This window comes from Symphalangus syndactylus, chromosome 1 (genome assembly GCF_028878055.3).
Source record: "Symphalangus syndactylus isolate Jambi chromosome 1, NHGRI_mSymSyn1-v2.1_pri, whole genome shotgun sequence".
Lineage (NCBI taxonomy): Eukaryota > Metazoa > Chordata > Mammalia > Primates > Hylobatidae > Symphalangus > Symphalangus syndactylus.
In genome coordinates this window covers 60,250,925-60,270,353 of record NC_072423.2, presented here as the reverse complement: position 1 = coordinate 60,270,353, position 19,429 = coordinate 60,250,925, and the positions used below count along the sequence as shown (strand labels likewise).

General features: G+C 36.9%; 1 protein-coding gene and 1 non-coding gene across 7 annotated transcripts in view; one reads left to right on the top strand and one right to left on the bottom strand.

Moving 5' to 3' along the window:
- Nucleotides 1-19,429, top strand: part of TAF4B (TATA-box binding protein associated factor 4b) — a 215,396-nt gene that overhangs the window by 134,366 nt on the left and 61,601 nt on the right. For all 6 annotated transcript variants that reach the window (XM_063613543.1, XM_055235569.2, XM_055235551.2 and 3 more), the window contains exon 14: nucleotides 2,903-3,007. In XM_063613543.1, coding sequence (XP_063469613.1) covers nucleotides 2,903-3,007 — 105 coding nt within the window. The remainder of the gene's footprint in view (nucleotides 1-2,902; nucleotides 3,008-19,429) is intronic.
- On the bottom strand, nucleotides 11,715-11,820 carry LOC129461193 (U6 spliceosomal RNA). Its single transcript, XR_008650416.1, has one exon. It is a non-coding gene; the product is annotated as a U6 spliceosomal RNA (small nuclear RNA).

The window sequence follows — 19,429 nt, the reverse complement described above, 5'->3', positions numbered from 1 at the left end:
CCTTTGCCAGTATTACATTATTTTGATTACTGTAGCCTTACAAGATGTCTTAAAATTGCATGGTATGATTCTTCCAATTTTGTCCTTCTTAAAAAAAAAAACCATGTAGCTATTCTAGTTCGTTTTTCTTTCCATATAAACTTTAGAATCAACTTATCCATATCCACAACAAAATTTTATTAGAGTTGTGTTAAGTCTGTGGATGAATTTGGAGAGAATTGAAATCTTTGTTGAGTCTTACAAGCCTGGACACAGCATGTCTTTCCATTTGTTTATTTATTTTTATTTCTTTCAAAGGCATTTCGTGATTTATAGTGTAGAAATACCTGTATGTGTTAGATTTATATCTCAGTATTTCATTTGGGAGAGAGCAATTATAAATGACATTTAAAAATTTTAAGTTTCCAATTGTACCTTAATGGTATTTAGAACTCACTTATTGCATGTGTCAACCTTGCATCTTGTAATATTGCTAAACTCACTTATCAGTCTTAGGAGGATTTTTTTTATATATAGACAACTTGGGATTTTCTGCATAGATAATCGTATCATTTGCAATCCTGTTTCCACAGGCAAGCCTCTAACTCAATGGCTATTTTTATTGAACTGAGGTTACTTATTGTAGTCTTTATCCTTGATAAATGCCAGATTTGCATTAATGCTCAGAACTTCCTCCTTTTCTGGTTAAAAGTGCCTGGTTTTACTCTTCTGTGCTTGCCAAGATGCACTGGTTTTGAGAAAGCTTGTTATAAATACAGGGCCAATGAAAACTATGGTCAGTTTCCATTTTTGTTAGATTTTTGTGAAATTTTTAAAATTTTGTGTGAGAGACTTCAGAAAACCAAAGTATAATTTGCAGAATGGGAGAAAATGTTATACTACACATAGGGGAATTTGAAGACAGTGGTCAGTTTAAAAACCTTTTATTTGGTTTGACTATCTTGCAGATGTCATTTCTCTACAGGGAAGGACTTTAAAATATAGCTTGTTGTTTGATTTGTACTGCGGTGTAGATTAACTAAAATCATTATTTTGTCACCTAGAAGTTCTGAATTGTGGCAGCATTAGACTCTAAAACTATATTTTTTATTAAAAAGGCCAGCAGCAACAAGAGATATTTTATAACTTCTGAAAACACTTTTCTAACAATTTATTTATAAGTAAACACACAGTTTAAAAGGATTTCTGTCCTATAATTTGTGAAGCAAGTGGAAAATGGTTCTTAGTTTATTTCCTTTAATTAATTGTTGTCTTAGTTCATTCGGGCTGCTATAATGAAATATCTTAGACTGGGTAGCTTATACACAACAGAATTTTATTTCTCACAGTTATAGAGGCTAGGAAGTCCAAGATCAAGGTGCCAGCAGATTTGGTGTCTGGTTAGAGCCTACTTGCTCACTATGTTCTCACTTGGTGGAAGGGGCAAGGGATTTCTCTTAAGTCTCTTTTATAAGGGCACTAAGTCTTCACCCTCATGACTTAATCACCTTCCAGAGGCCCCATCTCCTAATACGAGTCACCGTGGGTGTTAGGATTTCAACATTAGAAGTTCAGAACATAGCAATTATTTTCTGCTTTACTAAAGATTCAGTTACCTATTCAGTTATTCATTCTTTGCCCTAATATTAAAATAATCTGAAGTAATCTTAAAGTGGAATTTATGTACCTGGTAACTCCTTAAGACTGACCATTTCACCACAAACTACTTTTTGTTTTCAACCTGCTCTATTTTTAAACATGTGTTAAAAGATTTTGATTAGTACTCTTTTGAAAGAATATTTTCAGTACATGTATAGGGTTTCTCAACAGGTTACTTTCACTTAACTGTCTTGATCTTGTTTGAATATGTGACTGTCAACCGGCCCCAGGTTCTTTCCTCTTTACCCTCCATAGTATTGATATTAATAATAGGATTTTGACGGGAATTGAACATTATTCCTGTCTTCTGAAAAAGCCTAGGGATTTATCTAGTGGTGTTCTATTTTGACTTTCTCACTTGGTGTTTTTTTTTTTTTTTTTTTTAAACAGAATACCTAATTTGACACTTAGTTGCCTCAATGAAATAATGCAGTTTCTGCCTTTTAATAGGACGTCTTTCATGCATACCCCTGTATAGTTTTGCCCACATACAAAAAAACATTATACCCTATAGATTTGGGCATTCTTGATTAAGTATGACGAAAGCTGTACAACAAAACAGTACTAAATCACTTTAGAATTTTGCCATGAAGATTATAGAGTAAATCTAAGACTTTTATTTGCAAATGAGAAAGTGTGATGTATTAAAGAGGTTTTTAATGAGAGCATTTTGCTCCACATGCTGTTTCTACCGCTTACTACTTGTGTGGTGCCTTTTATGAAGGTGCCCTAACCTCTCAGAGCCTTACTGTCTCCATTAATAAAAAGAGGATGATGTATAATTTTTATATTATAGCAATCACCTTTCAATATGGTTGTGAGAGTTAAAGTGCTTTGTAAATTATATGGCATAGTAGAACTGTGCAATAATGTACAAAAACTGTCTTTATTTTAAAGTAAATTTAATCTGAAATGATTGACTATAGTTTGACCAATCTCTCTCTGACTTACTGTTCAACTTAATTCTTCAGGCATTTCTTATCTGTGGTTATACTGGGAGAAGTTAAGCTTTAGATGCTTTTCTTCTTTTCTGTACTTCTCCTTTACCTGAGTTCTGCCTCTTCCATACAGAGATTAAGAACTAAAGAGTTTGTTGGTGTAAAAGAATCAGAAAATGTGCCCTTGGCTGTTATGGGAATCTAATGTTTATTTTATATCGTAACTTTATTTGGTGAATGCAGAAATAGTCTTAGTAATCAGTTTCTTTTTCCCTCTGAGCATGAATGTGTGTAAACATTGATTTTTTTTTTCTTCCGTCTTCTAGTTACAGCAGTTGGAACTTGCACAGATACAGCATAGAGATGCTAATCTCACAGCTCTTGCAGCTATTGGACCAAGGAAGAAGAGACCACTAGAATCTGGAATTGAGGTATTGAAATAATGTTCATTATTTTATTTTTAATGTCAAGAAAGCAAGCCAAAAAGAAGCAAAGACTTAAAAATAGTTTACCCTGTTATGCACGCTGTTGCTGCCAGACACTTCTTAAAATTCATCTTTGCCAATTTTATAAAATCTTAATTTTTGCCGGGTTTTAAAGATGCGTATCACCTTGAACTTGTTACTTATTTCATACTTTTTCTTTCCCCCATCTCCAGTCATATTGAGTCTTCAGTATTTAAATTTTTTATTTCTGTACATTGTTTCTAGTGTTTTCATGCAATCCTGTTCCCTCTGTCTAAATCTGGCTAATCTTGTAAGACTGAATCTGTCCTCTTATTTCTTTCATAAACCCTGACTATTCATTCCCATACCAGCTTCTTTTTTTCTGAGTATATGTGTTTGCATGGCATTGCTTCCTTGTATGAACATTTTCTCTTCTGTTAGATTATAAACTTTTTGAGCAAGGACTATAATAATAGTCTTTTGTATTCCCCATAGAATAGGCACATGTATCCTCAATAAATAACCTTTATTGTTTGGTTAACACCAAGAAAGGATCTTACTTACATCTTCAGAGTAATTATTTAAGATAATATTAGGACCGGGCGCGGTGGCTCACGCCTGTAATCCCAGCACTTTGGGAGGCCGAGGTGGGTGGATCACAAGGTCAGGAGATCAAGACCATCCTGGTTAACACGGTGAAAACCCGTCTCTACTAAAAATGTAAAAAATTAGCTGGATGTGGTGGCGGGCGCCTGTAGTCCCAGCTACTCGGGAGGCTGAGGCAGGAGAATGGCGTGAACCCGGGAGGCGGAGGTCACAGTTTGCCGAGGTCGTGCCACTGCACTCCAGCCTGGGCAACAGAGCGAGCTCTGTCTCAAAAAAAAAAAAAAAAAAAAAAGATAATATTAGCCTTTTGGCTTTAGAAGCAATCATCAGGGCTGAGATAGAGGTATATGCTAAGGGCTCTGAGATAAGGTCAGCAATAAAAGAGCCATAGCTCATCTTATACTTATATAGAATTTAAGTCTACTTTGAGGCAAACTTCCTACTATTGTTGATCCTGAACATTGGTAGTTTCTAAATGAACGCCACTCACCTTAATAGATGAAAGATTTAAAAATTCTAGTTCTTTTTCATTTTAAATGTAACATATGAAATATTCTCACCCTCTCCTGCCCAACCAGATGTAACCACTGTTAAGTTTTTCACATATCCTTCCAGGATATATACAGGCACATATATGACATGCATTCACAAATCTACATGTGTGGTTTTGTTTTTAGTTAAATATGATCAAACTGTACCTATTATTATGCCCTTAATATTTTCCCCCTTTCCACAGTCTACCTCATATAATTTACTTCCATACTTTTTAAGGGTGTATGACATTACTGTATTTAAGTAAACCATAATTTATTCAACCAACCCTCCAATGGACATTTAGGTTGTTTCCAGGTTTTTGCCTTTATTGCCTCAGATAACATTTTTGCACTTATATTGTTGTGTGCTTGTACAATGTAAGTACAGGCAAAATTCATAGAAATGGAATTCCTGACTTAAAGGGTATGAACATTAGGAAAAACTCTATGGGAAAAAATTCAAATATATACAAAGGTGGAGAGAGCAGTATAATGAACCCTCATATGATTGTGAAAGTTAAGAAAGGGCTTTGTAAATTATATAGCATGGTAGAACTGTGTCCTATATAATGTACAAAAAACTGCCTTTATTTTAAAGTAATTTTCTTTATATCTGAAATGGTTGACTGTAGCTTGACCAATCTCTCTCATACTATTCAACTTATTCTTCAGGTATTTCTTATCTGTGCTTATACTGTTATATAGCACCGCCCTGCTCCAGCGACCATCGATTTAATTTTATTTATTTACTTATTCATTTATTTATGTAGAGATAGGTCTTGCTCTGTCACCCAGGATGGAGTGGCACAGTCTTGGCTCACTGCAGCCTCGACTTCCTGGGCTCAAGCAATCCTGTCACCTCTCACCCACCTGAGTAGCTGAGCTACAGGCACACACCCCCATGCCTGGTTAATTTTTTTTTTTTTTTTTTTTTGGTAGAGATGGAGTTTTGCCATGTTGCCCAGCTTGTTCTTGAACTTCTGAGCTCAAGCAGTTCACCCGCCTTGGCCTCCCAAAGTGCTAGGATTGCAGGTGTAAGCCACCTCACCTGGACAGGACCATCAATATATGCTGAATCTTGTTTCATTTATATTTGCACCAACTTTCTTAGGTTAAAATTTTCATCCCTCAGATTATTTTAAAGTCGTTCCCACACCCAGTATTATGTAATACATAAATATTATTTGTTGCTCATGATTTTTATTAACTATTTAAAAATTACCCTCTAAGTTGTATCAGTTTTTATGTTCATTAGTGTGCCTATCTCACCACACTCCCATTAACACTGGGAACTATCTTTGCCATCTCATGACTGAAAATGCAAGTTTTAATAGATTGTTTAAGTTACGAGTAAGTTGACCAACTTTTCATGTATAAATAGGCATTTTCAATTTTTCTTTTTCCCATAGAGTTACAATTTTCAATCCATTAAGGAAATAGAACAACCCATTTTCCCTAGCCCCATTTTCTTTCAGTTTGTCTGGGCTTTATTCATCTAAAAGTTTTTATTTTTCCTTTAAAAAATGCCACAGTCTTTCATTTTTATTTTTGTCTTTTGGGTTTATATTCTATTTAGAAGGCCCTTTCTTAATTAGAATTATGTGTTACTACTTTTATCATTTCACTTTTTAAGCATAAATCTTTGATTCATACCGAACTCGAGTAAGAGTTGATGTGTGTATTTACCTTTAGTCCCTCAGTCCTCTCTCATTCTCCCTTAGGCTAGATAATTGTCCCAACACCATTTACTCAGTAATTCTTTCCCTGCTGATTTTAAATGCTCCCTTTATCACACACAATTGTATATCAAAAATACAAATTCTTGTATGTATTTGGGTCTGTTTCTGTACACTCTGAACCAGTGTTATCTAATAGAGCTTTGTATGGTTTTGAAAATGTTTGTGTCTGCAATGTCCTGAATAGCCACATATGGCTGTCGAGATCTTGAAATGTGGCTAGTGTGACTAAAATAAATTTTTAGTTTTTTTAGTTTAATATAAATTGTAATAGCCATATGCTGCTAGTGGCCACTATATTGGGCAGCACTGCAGGACTGCCCAATATAGTAGCCCAATATAGTTCTATTTATGACTATTTATGTATTAGTATCAAACCTTTTTTTAACCATCTTATTTTTACGTGTATAATTAAGTAGTGTTAAACACATTCACATTGTTGAAAAAACCTCCAAAACCTTTTCATCTTGTAAAACTAAAATTCTATACCCGGTAAACAATTCTCTATTTCTCCGCCAGCCCCTAGTAATCACCATTCTACTTGCTATTTCTATGAGTTTGACTACTTAAGTACCTCAGATTAATTTTAATTTTTTTTTTTTTTGTAGAGACAAGGGTCTCACTATGTTGCCCAGGCTGGCTTTGAACTCCCGGCCTCAAGCAGTCCTCCCAGTTCTGCCTCCCAAAGTGCTGGGATTATAGGCATGAGCCACACTTTTGGCCCCAAATCTTAATATAGTATGTTTGAAAGTATGGAAAAACTGGCCGGGCATGATGGCTCACACCTGTAATCCCAGCACATTGGGAGGCTGAGGTGGGCAGATTGCTTGAGGTCAGGAGTTCGAGACCAGCCTAGCCAACATGTGAAACCCCGTCTCTACTAAAAATACAAAAATTAGCTGGGCATGGTGGCATGTGCCTGTAGTCCCAGCTATGTGGGGGGTTGAGGCAGGAGAATCACTTGAACCTGGGAGGCGGAGGTTGCTGTGAGCCGAGATCACGCCACTCCCCTCCAGCCTGGGCGACAGAGTGAGACTCCGTCTCAAAAAAAAAAAAAAAGTATGGAAAAACTAGTTCAGCTTAGAATTTATCTTTCTGCTAGAAACAACTCTACTGAGTTGTTCTAGTACAGAACAACTCACTGCTCTTTGTTTTTGTTCCATTTGTATATGATATGTGTAAATATTTTATTTAAATTGGGGTGTGCTATTTCATCATTAAGTATATTCTTATAAATATGCTTTGTTAGCATACATTTCATTTTGTGGCAAGAGTAGTTATTTGTAACTTTTAATTCCTTTGAGAATGTGTTATAGGCATGTCTAAGTTCCTGACTTTTCTACTATAGTAACATTATACAACAAGTTCTGTTAAATGTTTGCTTTGTGAGAAATCATCAGAGCACATGGGATAAGTATATGTGCTTTGGACTCAGAAAAATCTGGGTTTGCTTCTTGACTCTGTTAAGCTTTGTAACCTTGGACGAGTTCTTTAAACCCCATACCTCAATTATCCCCACCTGTAAAATGGGCATATCGCCTGTCTTATGTTTTAAGGATTGGTTTATGTGAAGTACTTAATTAGTGTCTGGCCTCAAGTAAGTGCTTAATGAATTGTCATATTTGTAATCATAGTAATAATTCCATGATTTCAGCTTTTAATAGTATTTTATCACTAGCATTAATGGCCCATAGTGAATTTGAAATGTTAATCATTAATCTCTCCTGAGCATCAATTCTTATTCTCCTTTGAATTTGTCGCAAATTATAGAGAATACTTTCTAATTTATGATAAACAGAGATTTTTAGGTGTTTTTATTTATTATATGTTTGAATCTGAGAAAATCCATTGGTTAGGGAGAAAACCGAATGTGCTGTTTGTGTTCAAAACAATGATAAAAACCATTATGTGATTTATCTACAATAAAATGCAAAATTATTTAATTTTTAGTTTCAAAACAAATGTTTACTAACTTGGATATAAATATATTGAACTGTCTGTCACTTGGTGCTTCTTTAGTTTTGAGAACTCAGGCATGCATATTTTCCCCTGTACTTCCTGGACTTTAAGCTGAGATAATAGTCATATAATCAGTCCTTTGTATCTGTGGGTTCTATCCACATCTGTGTATTCAACCAACTGCAGATCAAAATTATTCAGAGGAAAAAACATCACATAATAAAAAATAACACTACAACAATTAAAAACTATACTAAATTTAAAAACACAGTATTACACTATTTATATAGCATTTACATTGTACTATGTAGTATAAGTAATCCAGAGGTGATTTCAAGTATACGGGAAGATGTGCGTAGGTTACATGCAAATACTATGCCATTTTATATCAGGGACTTGAGCGTCTTTGGTTTTTGTTATCTATATCTTGGTGCCAGTCCCCCGAGGATACCAAGGGATGACTGTAATGTCAACTTGAATTGAAAATATCTATTTCTTTAATCAGCTGGTGACATTTTTAGTACAATTCTTATTTTGAAATTAGCTGAACACTAGTTTCCTTGTTGTTGATTTTTATTCATGGTGTTTTAACTTTAAAGGCATTTTTCTTTTCAAAATGAGAGACAGGCTGGGCAGTGGCTCCAGCCTGTAATCCCAGCATTTTGAGAGGCTGAGGAGGGTGGGTCATAAAACCCTGTCTCTCCAAAAAAAAAAAAAAAAAAAAAAAAAAAAAAAAAAAAAAAAAACGCGTAGATCAGGCCACTGCACTCCAGCCTGGGTGACACAGCAAGACCCTGCCTAAGAAAAAAATAAAAGAAAAAAGGAGAGAGAGGAGAGAGCCCTATTGTTTGCTTTCAGTGATTAGTTATACCGCTGATTTGCATTAGCTACAATTGTTAAAAACCCTTTATTCACTTGCTTTATTTCTTCACAAATAACACAAAAATGATGTATGAAACCATTTTTACTTTCAATATTCTGTACTCTGGAAACAAAGGCTTTACTTTTTGTTTGCTTCTTTCTTTATCGATGGGAACCTGAAATCTTAACATGTTTGAGTTAAATTTTTTAGAATCAGCATATAATCCCAGAGAGAAGTGGGAGTAGAATCTAGTTCTTCAGAGGGTAACTCTTTAGTTTGAATGCAGGTTTTTTCCTACTAAAAGGGAGCACTCTCAGTTGGGAAGATTGAATAGAATGATGGTAGTTTTTAAAAAAATGTAACATTCAAAAACATAGCGCTTTAACATTTGAAGATTACCTTTATTGGGAGAAATTAGTTTTAGACCTTTGTCCTTGAGTATTTTTTGTTATGATAAAGCAAAACTTTTCTCATTAAACATGATCTATTTGTATAATTTATATATTAACGTAGCCTTTGGAAATTTACACATGATATTCTCTGAAGTCTTGGTAAAATTGAATAGCATCAGCCGCTGTCTCCTCATGTTATCCTGACAAAGAGCAGCAAGTACCAATTACAATTTTGAATAAGATATTTATACCATAAGCTTATTGGCTAGTGGGTCGTAGGAAGGTGGAGAAATAGTTAAAGTGTACTATTTGGGAGTACTTTGAAATGTGTCCTTTCCTTTTACTGCTGTGGTTTGAAGTTATATATATGAAATTAGTTTTTAAATTAATATAGGCCCTACAGATATTGATACAGTAAAATAAAACTTTAAGATTTAGAGTATTTGTATGTGTGTATTGTGTATGTGTATTACATCAGTGATGTGTTTGGGGTTCTTTGGAATTTTAAAACATTAATCACTTTACTTCCTGTGTTAATTAGAGATCCTTGGATTAGAAAGGTTCTCTTTTCCCGCATTAGCTATACTTTCAAATATTTTGCATGCCTTATTAATGATCCAACATGAATAACAATGTTTATTTTTTTAACACAAAGATAAGTTATATTTTAACCTTACATAATAACATGTCTAAAAAATTATACAAAATCAGTTTTTGCAGCTATGAAAGTATAAAGGAATTTCAGCATACTATTTTACTTTCAATGCTTTTTTACTAATATAAATAAATGAAGCTTCCCAAGATCATGTAATTATTCAGTTGATTTCATAATGCTGATATTTCTGTAACAGGTTTACAGCACCAAATTAGCTACATAGTGCTTATAGTATCATTTTACTTAAAATAGAATTTGCTAACCAAAATAAAGAAATTACAATACGTATTAGTATATGTCCTTTCTTTCTAGAAGCGGGTTAAAGTGCTACTCTATAATTCTATTCTATTTTTTTTTTTTTTGAGATTGAGTCTCGCTTTGGCACCCAGGCAGGAGTGCAGTGTCATAATCTTGGCTCACTGCAACCTCCACCTCCTGGATTCTAGCGATTCTCCTGCCTCAGCCTCCCGAGTAGCTGGAACTACAGGCACATGCCACCACACCCAGCTGATTTTTGTGTTTTTAGTAGAGATGGGATTTCACTATGTTGGCCAGGCTGGTCTTGAACTCCTGACCTCAGGTGAGCTGCCCTCCTCAGCCTCCCAAAGTGCTGGGATTACAGACGTGAGCCACCACACCTGGCCTATAATTCTGTTCTTGAGGATAAAAGTAGAAAGGACTTTTTTGAAACTTCAGTTAGCAATACATTAGAAAATTTGATTGAAAATCAGAATTACATGAATCTGATTTTCAGCAGGCAGCAGAAGCGTCCTGCTTGTAGCCAAAAAGAAAGTCTGGGAAGCTAGATGGGAGTGTCTTGGAGAGGAGGGATGGTACTGGAGAGGGGTCTGTCCATGAACTGTAGGAACTCTGATGGTTGACATGTGTGTCTATACCAGGTAAGAGGAAAAAGCAGGTGGCAGAGTGAGACGGAGTCCATGGCTTTGTCATCTTCAGAGAACGTGGTAGTAGCGATTTGTGGACTTAATTATTTTCTACACTATTGTCTTTCCATGAATCGCTTCAGTATGTAGCAAGATAGGGCTTCCAAAGCAACAGACTTGTGGTGGTCTTCGCGAACTCAGTGCTGTACATAGTTCTTTGACTGTACCTGATAGAATGTTTTTGGTTTTGTTTTTTGTTTTGAGATGGGGTCTTGCTTTATCACCCAGGCTGGAGAGCAGTGGTGCGATCTCAGCTCACTGCATCCTCCACCTCCGAGGCTCACGCCATCCTTCCACCTCAGCCTCCTGAGTAACTGGGACCACAGGCACACGCCACCTCGCCTGACTAATTTTTTGTATTTTTAGTTGTGACCAAGTTTCACCATGTTACCCAGACTGGTCTCAAATTCCTGAACTCAGGTGATCTGCTGCCTCGGCCTCCTAAAGTACTGGGATTACAGGTGTGAGCCACTGCGCCTGGCCTATTATTTTATTTTTATTTCTTTTTCTTTTTTTTTTTTGAGACGGAGTCTTGCTCTGTCACCCAGGCTGGAGTGCAGTGGCACGATCTCGGCTCACTGCAAGCTCCGTCTCCCGGGTTCACGCCATTCTCCTGCCTCATCCTCCCGCGTAGCTGGGACTACAGGCGCCCGCCATCATGCCCGGCTAATTTTTTGTATTTTTAGCAGAGACGGGGTTTCACCACGTTAGCCAGAATGGACTCGATCTCCTGACCTTGTGATCCGCCCGCCTCGGCCTCCCAAAGTGCTGGGATTACAGGCTTGAGCCACCATGCCCGGCCTATTTTTATTTCTTGACTTCTTTATTTCCACTCATTTTGTAAAGAAAGAGTTATAGAATTTTTAAAACCAGATCTCTTTGGATTGTAATATTTAGATTAGATTTGATGAATAACTTCCTGACAGTGTTTAAACTAGCATGAATTTACCTCAGTGTACAATCTCTAACATGTTTTCCAATGCCAACATTTTATGAAACATATATAAAAATGTGGAATGCTTCATGAATTTGCTTGTTATCTTGTGTAGGGGCCATGCTAATCTTTTCTGTATCATTCCAATTTTAGTATATGTGCTACCAAAGTGAGCACGCCAGTATTCTTTAAGTTTCTCCAAAATGAAGTGGAATCTCCCTAGAAGAGTAATAAAAGAAGGTAGATTGCTCGGTCAACAAATGATTATTGATTTAGGGGGAAGGGAAGGGGGATCTCCTATGTCTGCCATGCTTTTAAGATAGTACTGCTTAAAGCAAGGGGTATAGATAGCTTTTTATTTGAGAGGAGGGAATGTTTAACTATGTTCACATTTAAAATGTCCAAATGGTAGAGAAGAGTATTTTTCCCTTGTAAGGAAACAATAGAAGAATATTTAAAACAGCTTTTCCTTGGATATTCTTTCTGAAAATTCCATGCATATATTAGGTTAAACCATACGAACTTGCCTTTTTTTAGATGAACGGTTGTTAATTAAGTATTGGCAGTTTCAGACAGTTCAACCTAATACAATCATTATATATACATGTGCTTTTAAAATATATGTGTAATAATCACAGTTTAGCTTTATCAAGCAATTAGAATGTATTATCTTCATTAGTCCTCACAATTCCTCTGTAAGATCATACTATTGTTTTCCTCAAATGAAAAAATTGTGGTATAGAGAGGATTAGTTGCTTCTCCAAAGTTCTATAATTAGTAAGTAGAAGAACCCAAGTACATGTCCAAAGAAATGTGTGCTTTTAAGTACTATAATAGGATCATCCTAAAAGCACTATTCTATAATTTGTGGGACAGTGTGTCTTGGACATTAATAGGATTCTCCAGAAGAGCATGCCAGTAGGATATACATATATACATGTATGTACAAGAATATTAAAAATGAGAACTGGCTCACATGATTATGGAAGCTGAGAAGTCTCACGCTATGCTGTCTGCAACCTGGAGACCCAGGTAAGTTGGTGGTATAATTCAGTCTGAATGTGAAGTCCTGAGAAACAGGGGAGCCAGTGGTGTGGTGTAACTCTCAGTCCAAGGCAGAAGGCCTGAGAATGGGGGTGGGGAATTAACTGGAGGTGGGTCACTGGTGTAAATACTGGAATGAGAACCTGGAGCTCTGATGTCTGAAGGCAGAAAATGCATGTACGAGTTCTAGAAGAGAGAGTGAGTTTGCCCTTTCTTTATTTACCTTTTTGTTCTATCCAGGCCCTCAACTGATTGGGTCATGCATCCTTACATTGGTAAGGGTGGTTCTTCTTTATTCAGTCTACTGATTCAAATGCTAATCTCTTCCCAAAACACTCTTATAGACACAGAAACAATGTTTTACCAGCTATCTGGTAACCCTTAGCCCAGTCAAGTTGGCACATAAAATTAACCATCATAGCCGTTTTCCCATACTGTTACATATCCACTGATAGACCTTTAGAATATTTTCATTTGTTTATTATAAATAATGAGCATCCTGTTTTATCTTCATGTAATCATTTGTTTTACAGGATTGATTTCTAGAAGTGGAACTTTTGGGTCCATGGATATGCACAAAATTTAATAGACACTCATAATGCTTACCAAAAGCGTTCCAAAAGTTTCCACTGCTGATTGAGTGCCTATTTCTCCATTTTCTTACTAGCAGTAGATATGATCAATCATTTAAAAATGTTTGTCACTGCAATTTTTTGTTTATTGCATCTCTACCATTCCTTTGTGCTCTCTTCAAAGGTCAAAGTTCTGTTTTTACATGGAAACATGGTGTAGAAGTGTTGAACAACCTGTAAAATACCCTATGTGAGAAATACTTAGATTATAAAACATTTAAGATCATTTAGGGATGGTTTTTTTTATAACTTAGAAATGTGTACATTTTCAAATAGAGAACCAGGTTGAATTCTTACGGATATTTAAATGATCTTAAGTAGGTGTGATTTTCTTTACCATATTTGCTAGTTTTCATCATTTGAGGATAGGGTTAGATTATAATTGAAATACTAAGCCTGAAATTATTTTGGAAAACCCAAAGGCTTAAAATCTTTTGGGGACAAACAGTATTTCTTAAAGATAATTCTCTGTTTCTGGTTGCTGTTACAGGTGATTCTTCACTCTGAAAAGGTATATAAGTAATTTAACTAAAAGTCTATTCACATGAAAGGCCCAGCTTTAATTTGCATTTCCTTAAGGGGCACAAGTAGCAGTCACTCTTTACCTCCATTCTCTTCTACCAGCCTACAGGGGACCACAGTTTTCTGAAGGGTTCCTTATTTATTTATTATATCTGACTTATTAGATGTTTAAACAGATTTATTGTCATCTAACTCTTTTTATAAATATATAGATTAAGTAGAATTTAGAACATGCTGTTACCTTAGACAAAGCAGCTCCTTATATTTTAAGATTTTTTTTTTTTTTACATTCTGTTTTGTTCACACTTCATGAACAAATCTGCCTTGCTGTTCATAAATGACCTAAACATAAATCTGAATTTTTAGTTTGGTCTTTAAAATTTTCCAGAGACTTAAAAGTTGACTCTTTGTCAGCTATCTTTATGGACTTACTGTGAAATATGTTAAATTGCATATTATTGGCTTATCATTTTTTCACAAGTCCCACATAAATGAGAGAGGCTGAAAACATATATTAACAAGAACAAGAAAGGAGAAGAATGGCAGTAAGGGTATTCAGTAGAATTTGAAAGTTGATTCAAACTAGTGATTAGAGGCATTCTTTCTGAGAAAAATAACTAGCCTAAGAGGAAAGCGGAAGCCTGAAATACTAATAGGTGCATTACTTTTAAATAACAACATATTGGCAAGGATCACCAGATATTTGAGGAAAAACCTTTACGTGAAAGATAAAAGGGATAACATGGAAGAAAAATGAGGTATGAAGCAGAAGGAAACTAAAAAAAAGGGGAAAGAAAGGAAATGGAATATTTTGCAACCGTTACACTAGACTAGAAGGCTATTTGAAAGAAAAGCAGTTGGGGAAAATGAAATACCCCTTTGGAAATGTGAGGTATACTGAAAGAAATAAGCAATGATAGAAGAGTTAGAAGTTAAAACTCAGGACTGCTCCAAGAAAGTTACCTGTTTTTAAGACAAAGATGGTGTGCTGGACTTGTATTGTGTCAAACTAGCTAAGCTGGAACTGTTTCTTTTTTCTTTTGCATTCTTAGCAAGGATCATGAAGCATTTTGACTTTGAAAGGTAAATGTGAAACTGCAGCCATATTCTTTTGCTTAGAAGATCAGGGTGAGGACAACAGATGCTGTTGCAGCTCAAAGGCGTTGCTGGCATGGGCTGGCATAGGCATTGCCCAGCAGCTGGGCTCCTTAACTCCTCTTCTCTTTTGGCTCCTCTGAACCCTGGGCCAGACCTAGCACCAGATGCAGAGTTACAGCTGAACATGAACTGTTTAACTAGGTTAACAATTACACATGGCCAAATCTCTGGTAATGCCATATTTTGTGTCATTTCTAGTCTTCTCTGGTCAAATGCTAACTAATACAGGGCTTTATACCATTGGTAGTTGCAGAGGAGTAGCACCTTAAAAGATGGGTTCCTGAATTAGTTCTGGGTTTTCCAGAATTGGTTCTCTGGTCTAATCAGATCTAACAGCAATAATGGTCCTGTCTCTAGTGGTAAAAGGGACACTGGTGGTCCGTGGCATGCAGTGGCAAAACTTGTAGACAGTAGAAATTAAATGCCCTTAGAAGACAAGGCTTTGGGAGAACAAGTATTTATTACCACAGAACATTTTAGTGACAATAATAATGAGATAGATTGGTTCCTTCATAGTACACTGGAGAACTTAAGGAAGAAAAGGGCTGTAAATTCTGAGCTCAGAGTCCACATAAGGGAGTGAAATCATCTGTGATTGCCCTAAAAGAAATCCTTATCTCTTGTAGCCAAAGGCAGAGATTTCTGGACACCAAACCCAAAGTCTATTCCTGCAGGTGGCTGAATTACAGTGCAAATTGAACTTCCAATCCTGTAAGATCTCTTGGGTTAAAGTGTACAACATTTATTGGGAAAGAGTGGAAAATTAAAAATTGTATGAGAGATATGAACAGATTCCGATGAAACTGGGTATCTTGAACTCCTCAGTTCTATTTCTGTTGAACTGCCCTTGCCAGTCCTTCTACCCCTGTCTGTCTGAAGGAGGTTAGTTTCCTGTAGCACCTGTATTGGCTTCCCTTAAGGAAGTTGCCTTACATGGGACTACTGATCTTCCTCAGGACCTATCCTCACCACCTCTCATTGCTTCTATACCTATATCAACCTCAAGTTCCAGCAGCCCCCAGAGAATGAGGTACGAAGCACCTGATTTTGCCTGCAGTTACCTGAGGGGATGGTGTGGGAATGAATCCTAAGGGTGTAGGTTCAGAGTAGAAGGAATATAAAGTTGGGTCAGGCTGAAGTTATTGATATGGACTCACCAGTAGAGATACTAGACAGAAGACATTAGATCAGAGAGAAGGCTAGGAGTGGCTCTAATAGTTAATTCAGTTGGTTGACTTAAAGCTTGATCAGAAGGTGGCCTGAAAGTGAAATTGAGATAGATGATAGAACTTTATTTGTATATTATAAATATTTGTATCCAAAGGCTTGGGGAAATTGGGATGCTAGGGTGGATTTATCATGTAGGTCCTGATCACACATGTGGGTCCAGAGGATATTCATTTTATCAAAGCTATGAGAAATTAGGAATTCTCAAAAAAGACCCAACTAAAATTCAGATTTATGTTTAGGTCATTTATGAATAAGTGAGGCAGATTTGTTCATGAAGCGTGAACAAAACAGAATGTTAAAAAAAATCTTAAAATATAAGGAATTACTTCATCTAAAGTAACAGCATGCTCTAAATTCTACTGAATCGACATCATATTTATAAAAAAGTGTTAGATGACAATAAATCTGTTTAAACATTTAATAACTCAGCTATAATAAGTAAATAAGGAACACTTCAGAAAACTGTGGTGCCCTGTAGCCCGGTAGAAGAGAATGGAGGTAAAGACCTGTGCCCCTAATTCTTACCATTTCCCTATTTCTCTATTCATGAGGGGAGCCTTACCACCCTTGAGGAGCTCTGTTGGCTATTTACTTTAAATTAGTAATGACAGGGGAACTGCTGACATCAAACTAGGCTCCTGGAATTCATTGGGAATGATAGGATCCCAGGTGGCAGAGGTAGGAGTGTCATTTAATTGCTAAAGACAAGGTGAATGTGGTTACTGTAATGGTCAGCAAAGTCAGTGCAATAATCAGAATAGTCTGAGCTGCAGAGATCTTTGATATTGGCTAGGTGATCATGGTATTCCCTAGAACGGAAATAGATGGGCAATCTATTTAGTCTTCCTTGATTTGTATAAACATATAAGCTCTAGGTCTGGTGAACAGATGGGTGACTTCGATGATCTCAATAAATAATTATATCCCACAACCAGTCCCCAGATTTAAGCCAGTTTACAGACCCCAAGACCTTTGAATGAAGGAAAAGCCAGGTCCTCTTGAGGAAAGACCCTGTCTCACAGTGAGAAATTCTGTGAATTTCTTTCTAGCCTTTCCTCAAAGGGCCGGCAGCCATTTGCCAGAGTGATTGTGCACTGGGGAAGGGGAAATAGACACTTTAGGGATTGGTAGACACTGGGGCTCAATGTATAGGAAATCTAGGAGACCCAAAACACCATTGTTTTCCATTAGTTAATGGAGTTTTGGCATAGATCTGCCTCACAATGGACCCTGAACCCACAACATGGTTATTTCCACATTCCTGGAATGGAGAATTGGAATAGATAAACTGAGCAACTAACAGAGTTTCCACATGGGTTTCCTGACCCATGGAAGTGAGAGAAAGTAAAATGGAAGCCACTAGAATGGTGTCTACCTACCAAAATAGTAAACTGTTTCCTGGAGGAATTGCAGAGCCACCATAAAGGATTTGAAAAACGCAAGAGTGGTGATTCTTATTACATTCCCATTCACCTTGCCTATTTGGCTTTGGAGAGTGACAGTGGATTACTATAAACGTAATCAAGGTGATTTCAATTGCAGGTATTTTTTCCAGATGTGCTTTTGTTGCTGGAGCAAAGCTATACAACCCCTGACTTCTGGTATGCAGATATTGATGTGGCATACACTTCTTTTCTGTATACCTATTAGTAAAGACCGTCAGAATCAGTTTACTTTTGACTGGCAAGGTTTGCATTACACTCTTACTAACCTGCGTCAGGGCTATATTAAGTCTTATGACGTATCAAGTCTTATGCAAAGGGCCTGGATAGCCTCTTCCTTCCACATATTTTGCCTATCTGTTATATTAATACCATGCTGATTGACCTGGTGATCAAAAAGTAACAACACCTCTTGACAGTTTAGTAAGGTGCGTGCATACCAGAAAGTGAGCAATGAGTCCCATAGACATGTAGGGGCCTACTATCCTGGTGAACTTTCTAGGGCTTCAGTAGTTTGGAGCTTGTTGAGAAACCCTTTCCAAGGTAAGACAACTTGTGTCAGCCCCTCTCCCTTCCCAAAGAGAGAGACACGTTTGGATTTTAAAGGCAACATGCACCTCATTTAATCTGAAATGGAGATTGACCCCCTTTCTGAGCCTTGCTCCACCTTATTGCCCTAGTCAGGAGCTCCAAAGCTTGCCCTCTTCTCTTAGATTTAGTGTGTAGATCTATCTTCCCACTTTCTTTTTGTTTTTTTGTTTTTTGTTTTTTTTTTGAGACGGAGTCTTGCTCTGTCGCCCAGGCTGGAGTGCAGTGGCGCAATCTCGGCTCACTGCAAGCTCTGCCTCCCGGGTTCACGCCATTCTCCTGCCTCAGCCTCTCCGAGTAGCTGGGACTACAGGCGCCCGCCACCACGCCCGGCTAATTTTTTGTATTTTTTAGTAGAGACGGGGTTTCACCGTGGTCTCGATCTCCTGACCTCATGATCCGCCCGCCTCGGCCTCCCAAAGTGCTGAGATTACAAGCGTGAGCCACCGCGCCCGGCCCTATTCTCCCACTTTCTCTTAGTGTTTTATCTCTAGTGGGCTTTTCACTGTCAGCTCTTCCCAGGTCCCTTTCCTGTTATTGTCACTCATACCTTTTGATTCCTCAGACTGGTGATTTCTTTTAGCTCCTGCCTTCCTCTTTAATGTGAATTTTTAAATTTAAAATGTTTATATTAATCAAAATCAATATATGTATATTGTAGAAAATACGAAAAGAAATTAAAGGTTATCTCAAAAAATGTATTGCCAATTGCTTTCTTCTTAAAATGTTTACATTCCTACCAGTGTTGCATGAAAGTGTTTATTAGCATCTCATCAATACTGGATATTATTATTTTAAAAAATAATCCATGATGGCATTTGTCATCTCTCAGTCTTTTGAATTGAATTGGTAATCTTCTTTCCATCCTTTATTTAGCAGTTGTAATATACTTGTTGAGATGGCATTTGTATTCATTCATTCATTCATTCATTCCTCCCTCCCTCCCTCTGTTCACCCAGTGTTAATAAGTACAGTGGCTAGGTTTCAGCTTGCTTGGAATTTAGTAGTCCAAAAAGTTAGCTTTCTTTATCATAGCAGTGCTGGATTTATGCCGCTATGGCCTTTTCTGCCTTACCACAAAGCATGATTAGGGATGTACGAGGGGAGCCCATAATGCACCTTGTTAGCATGGTGGCCATGGTAGCCAGCCATAGATACTTGTTAAACTGA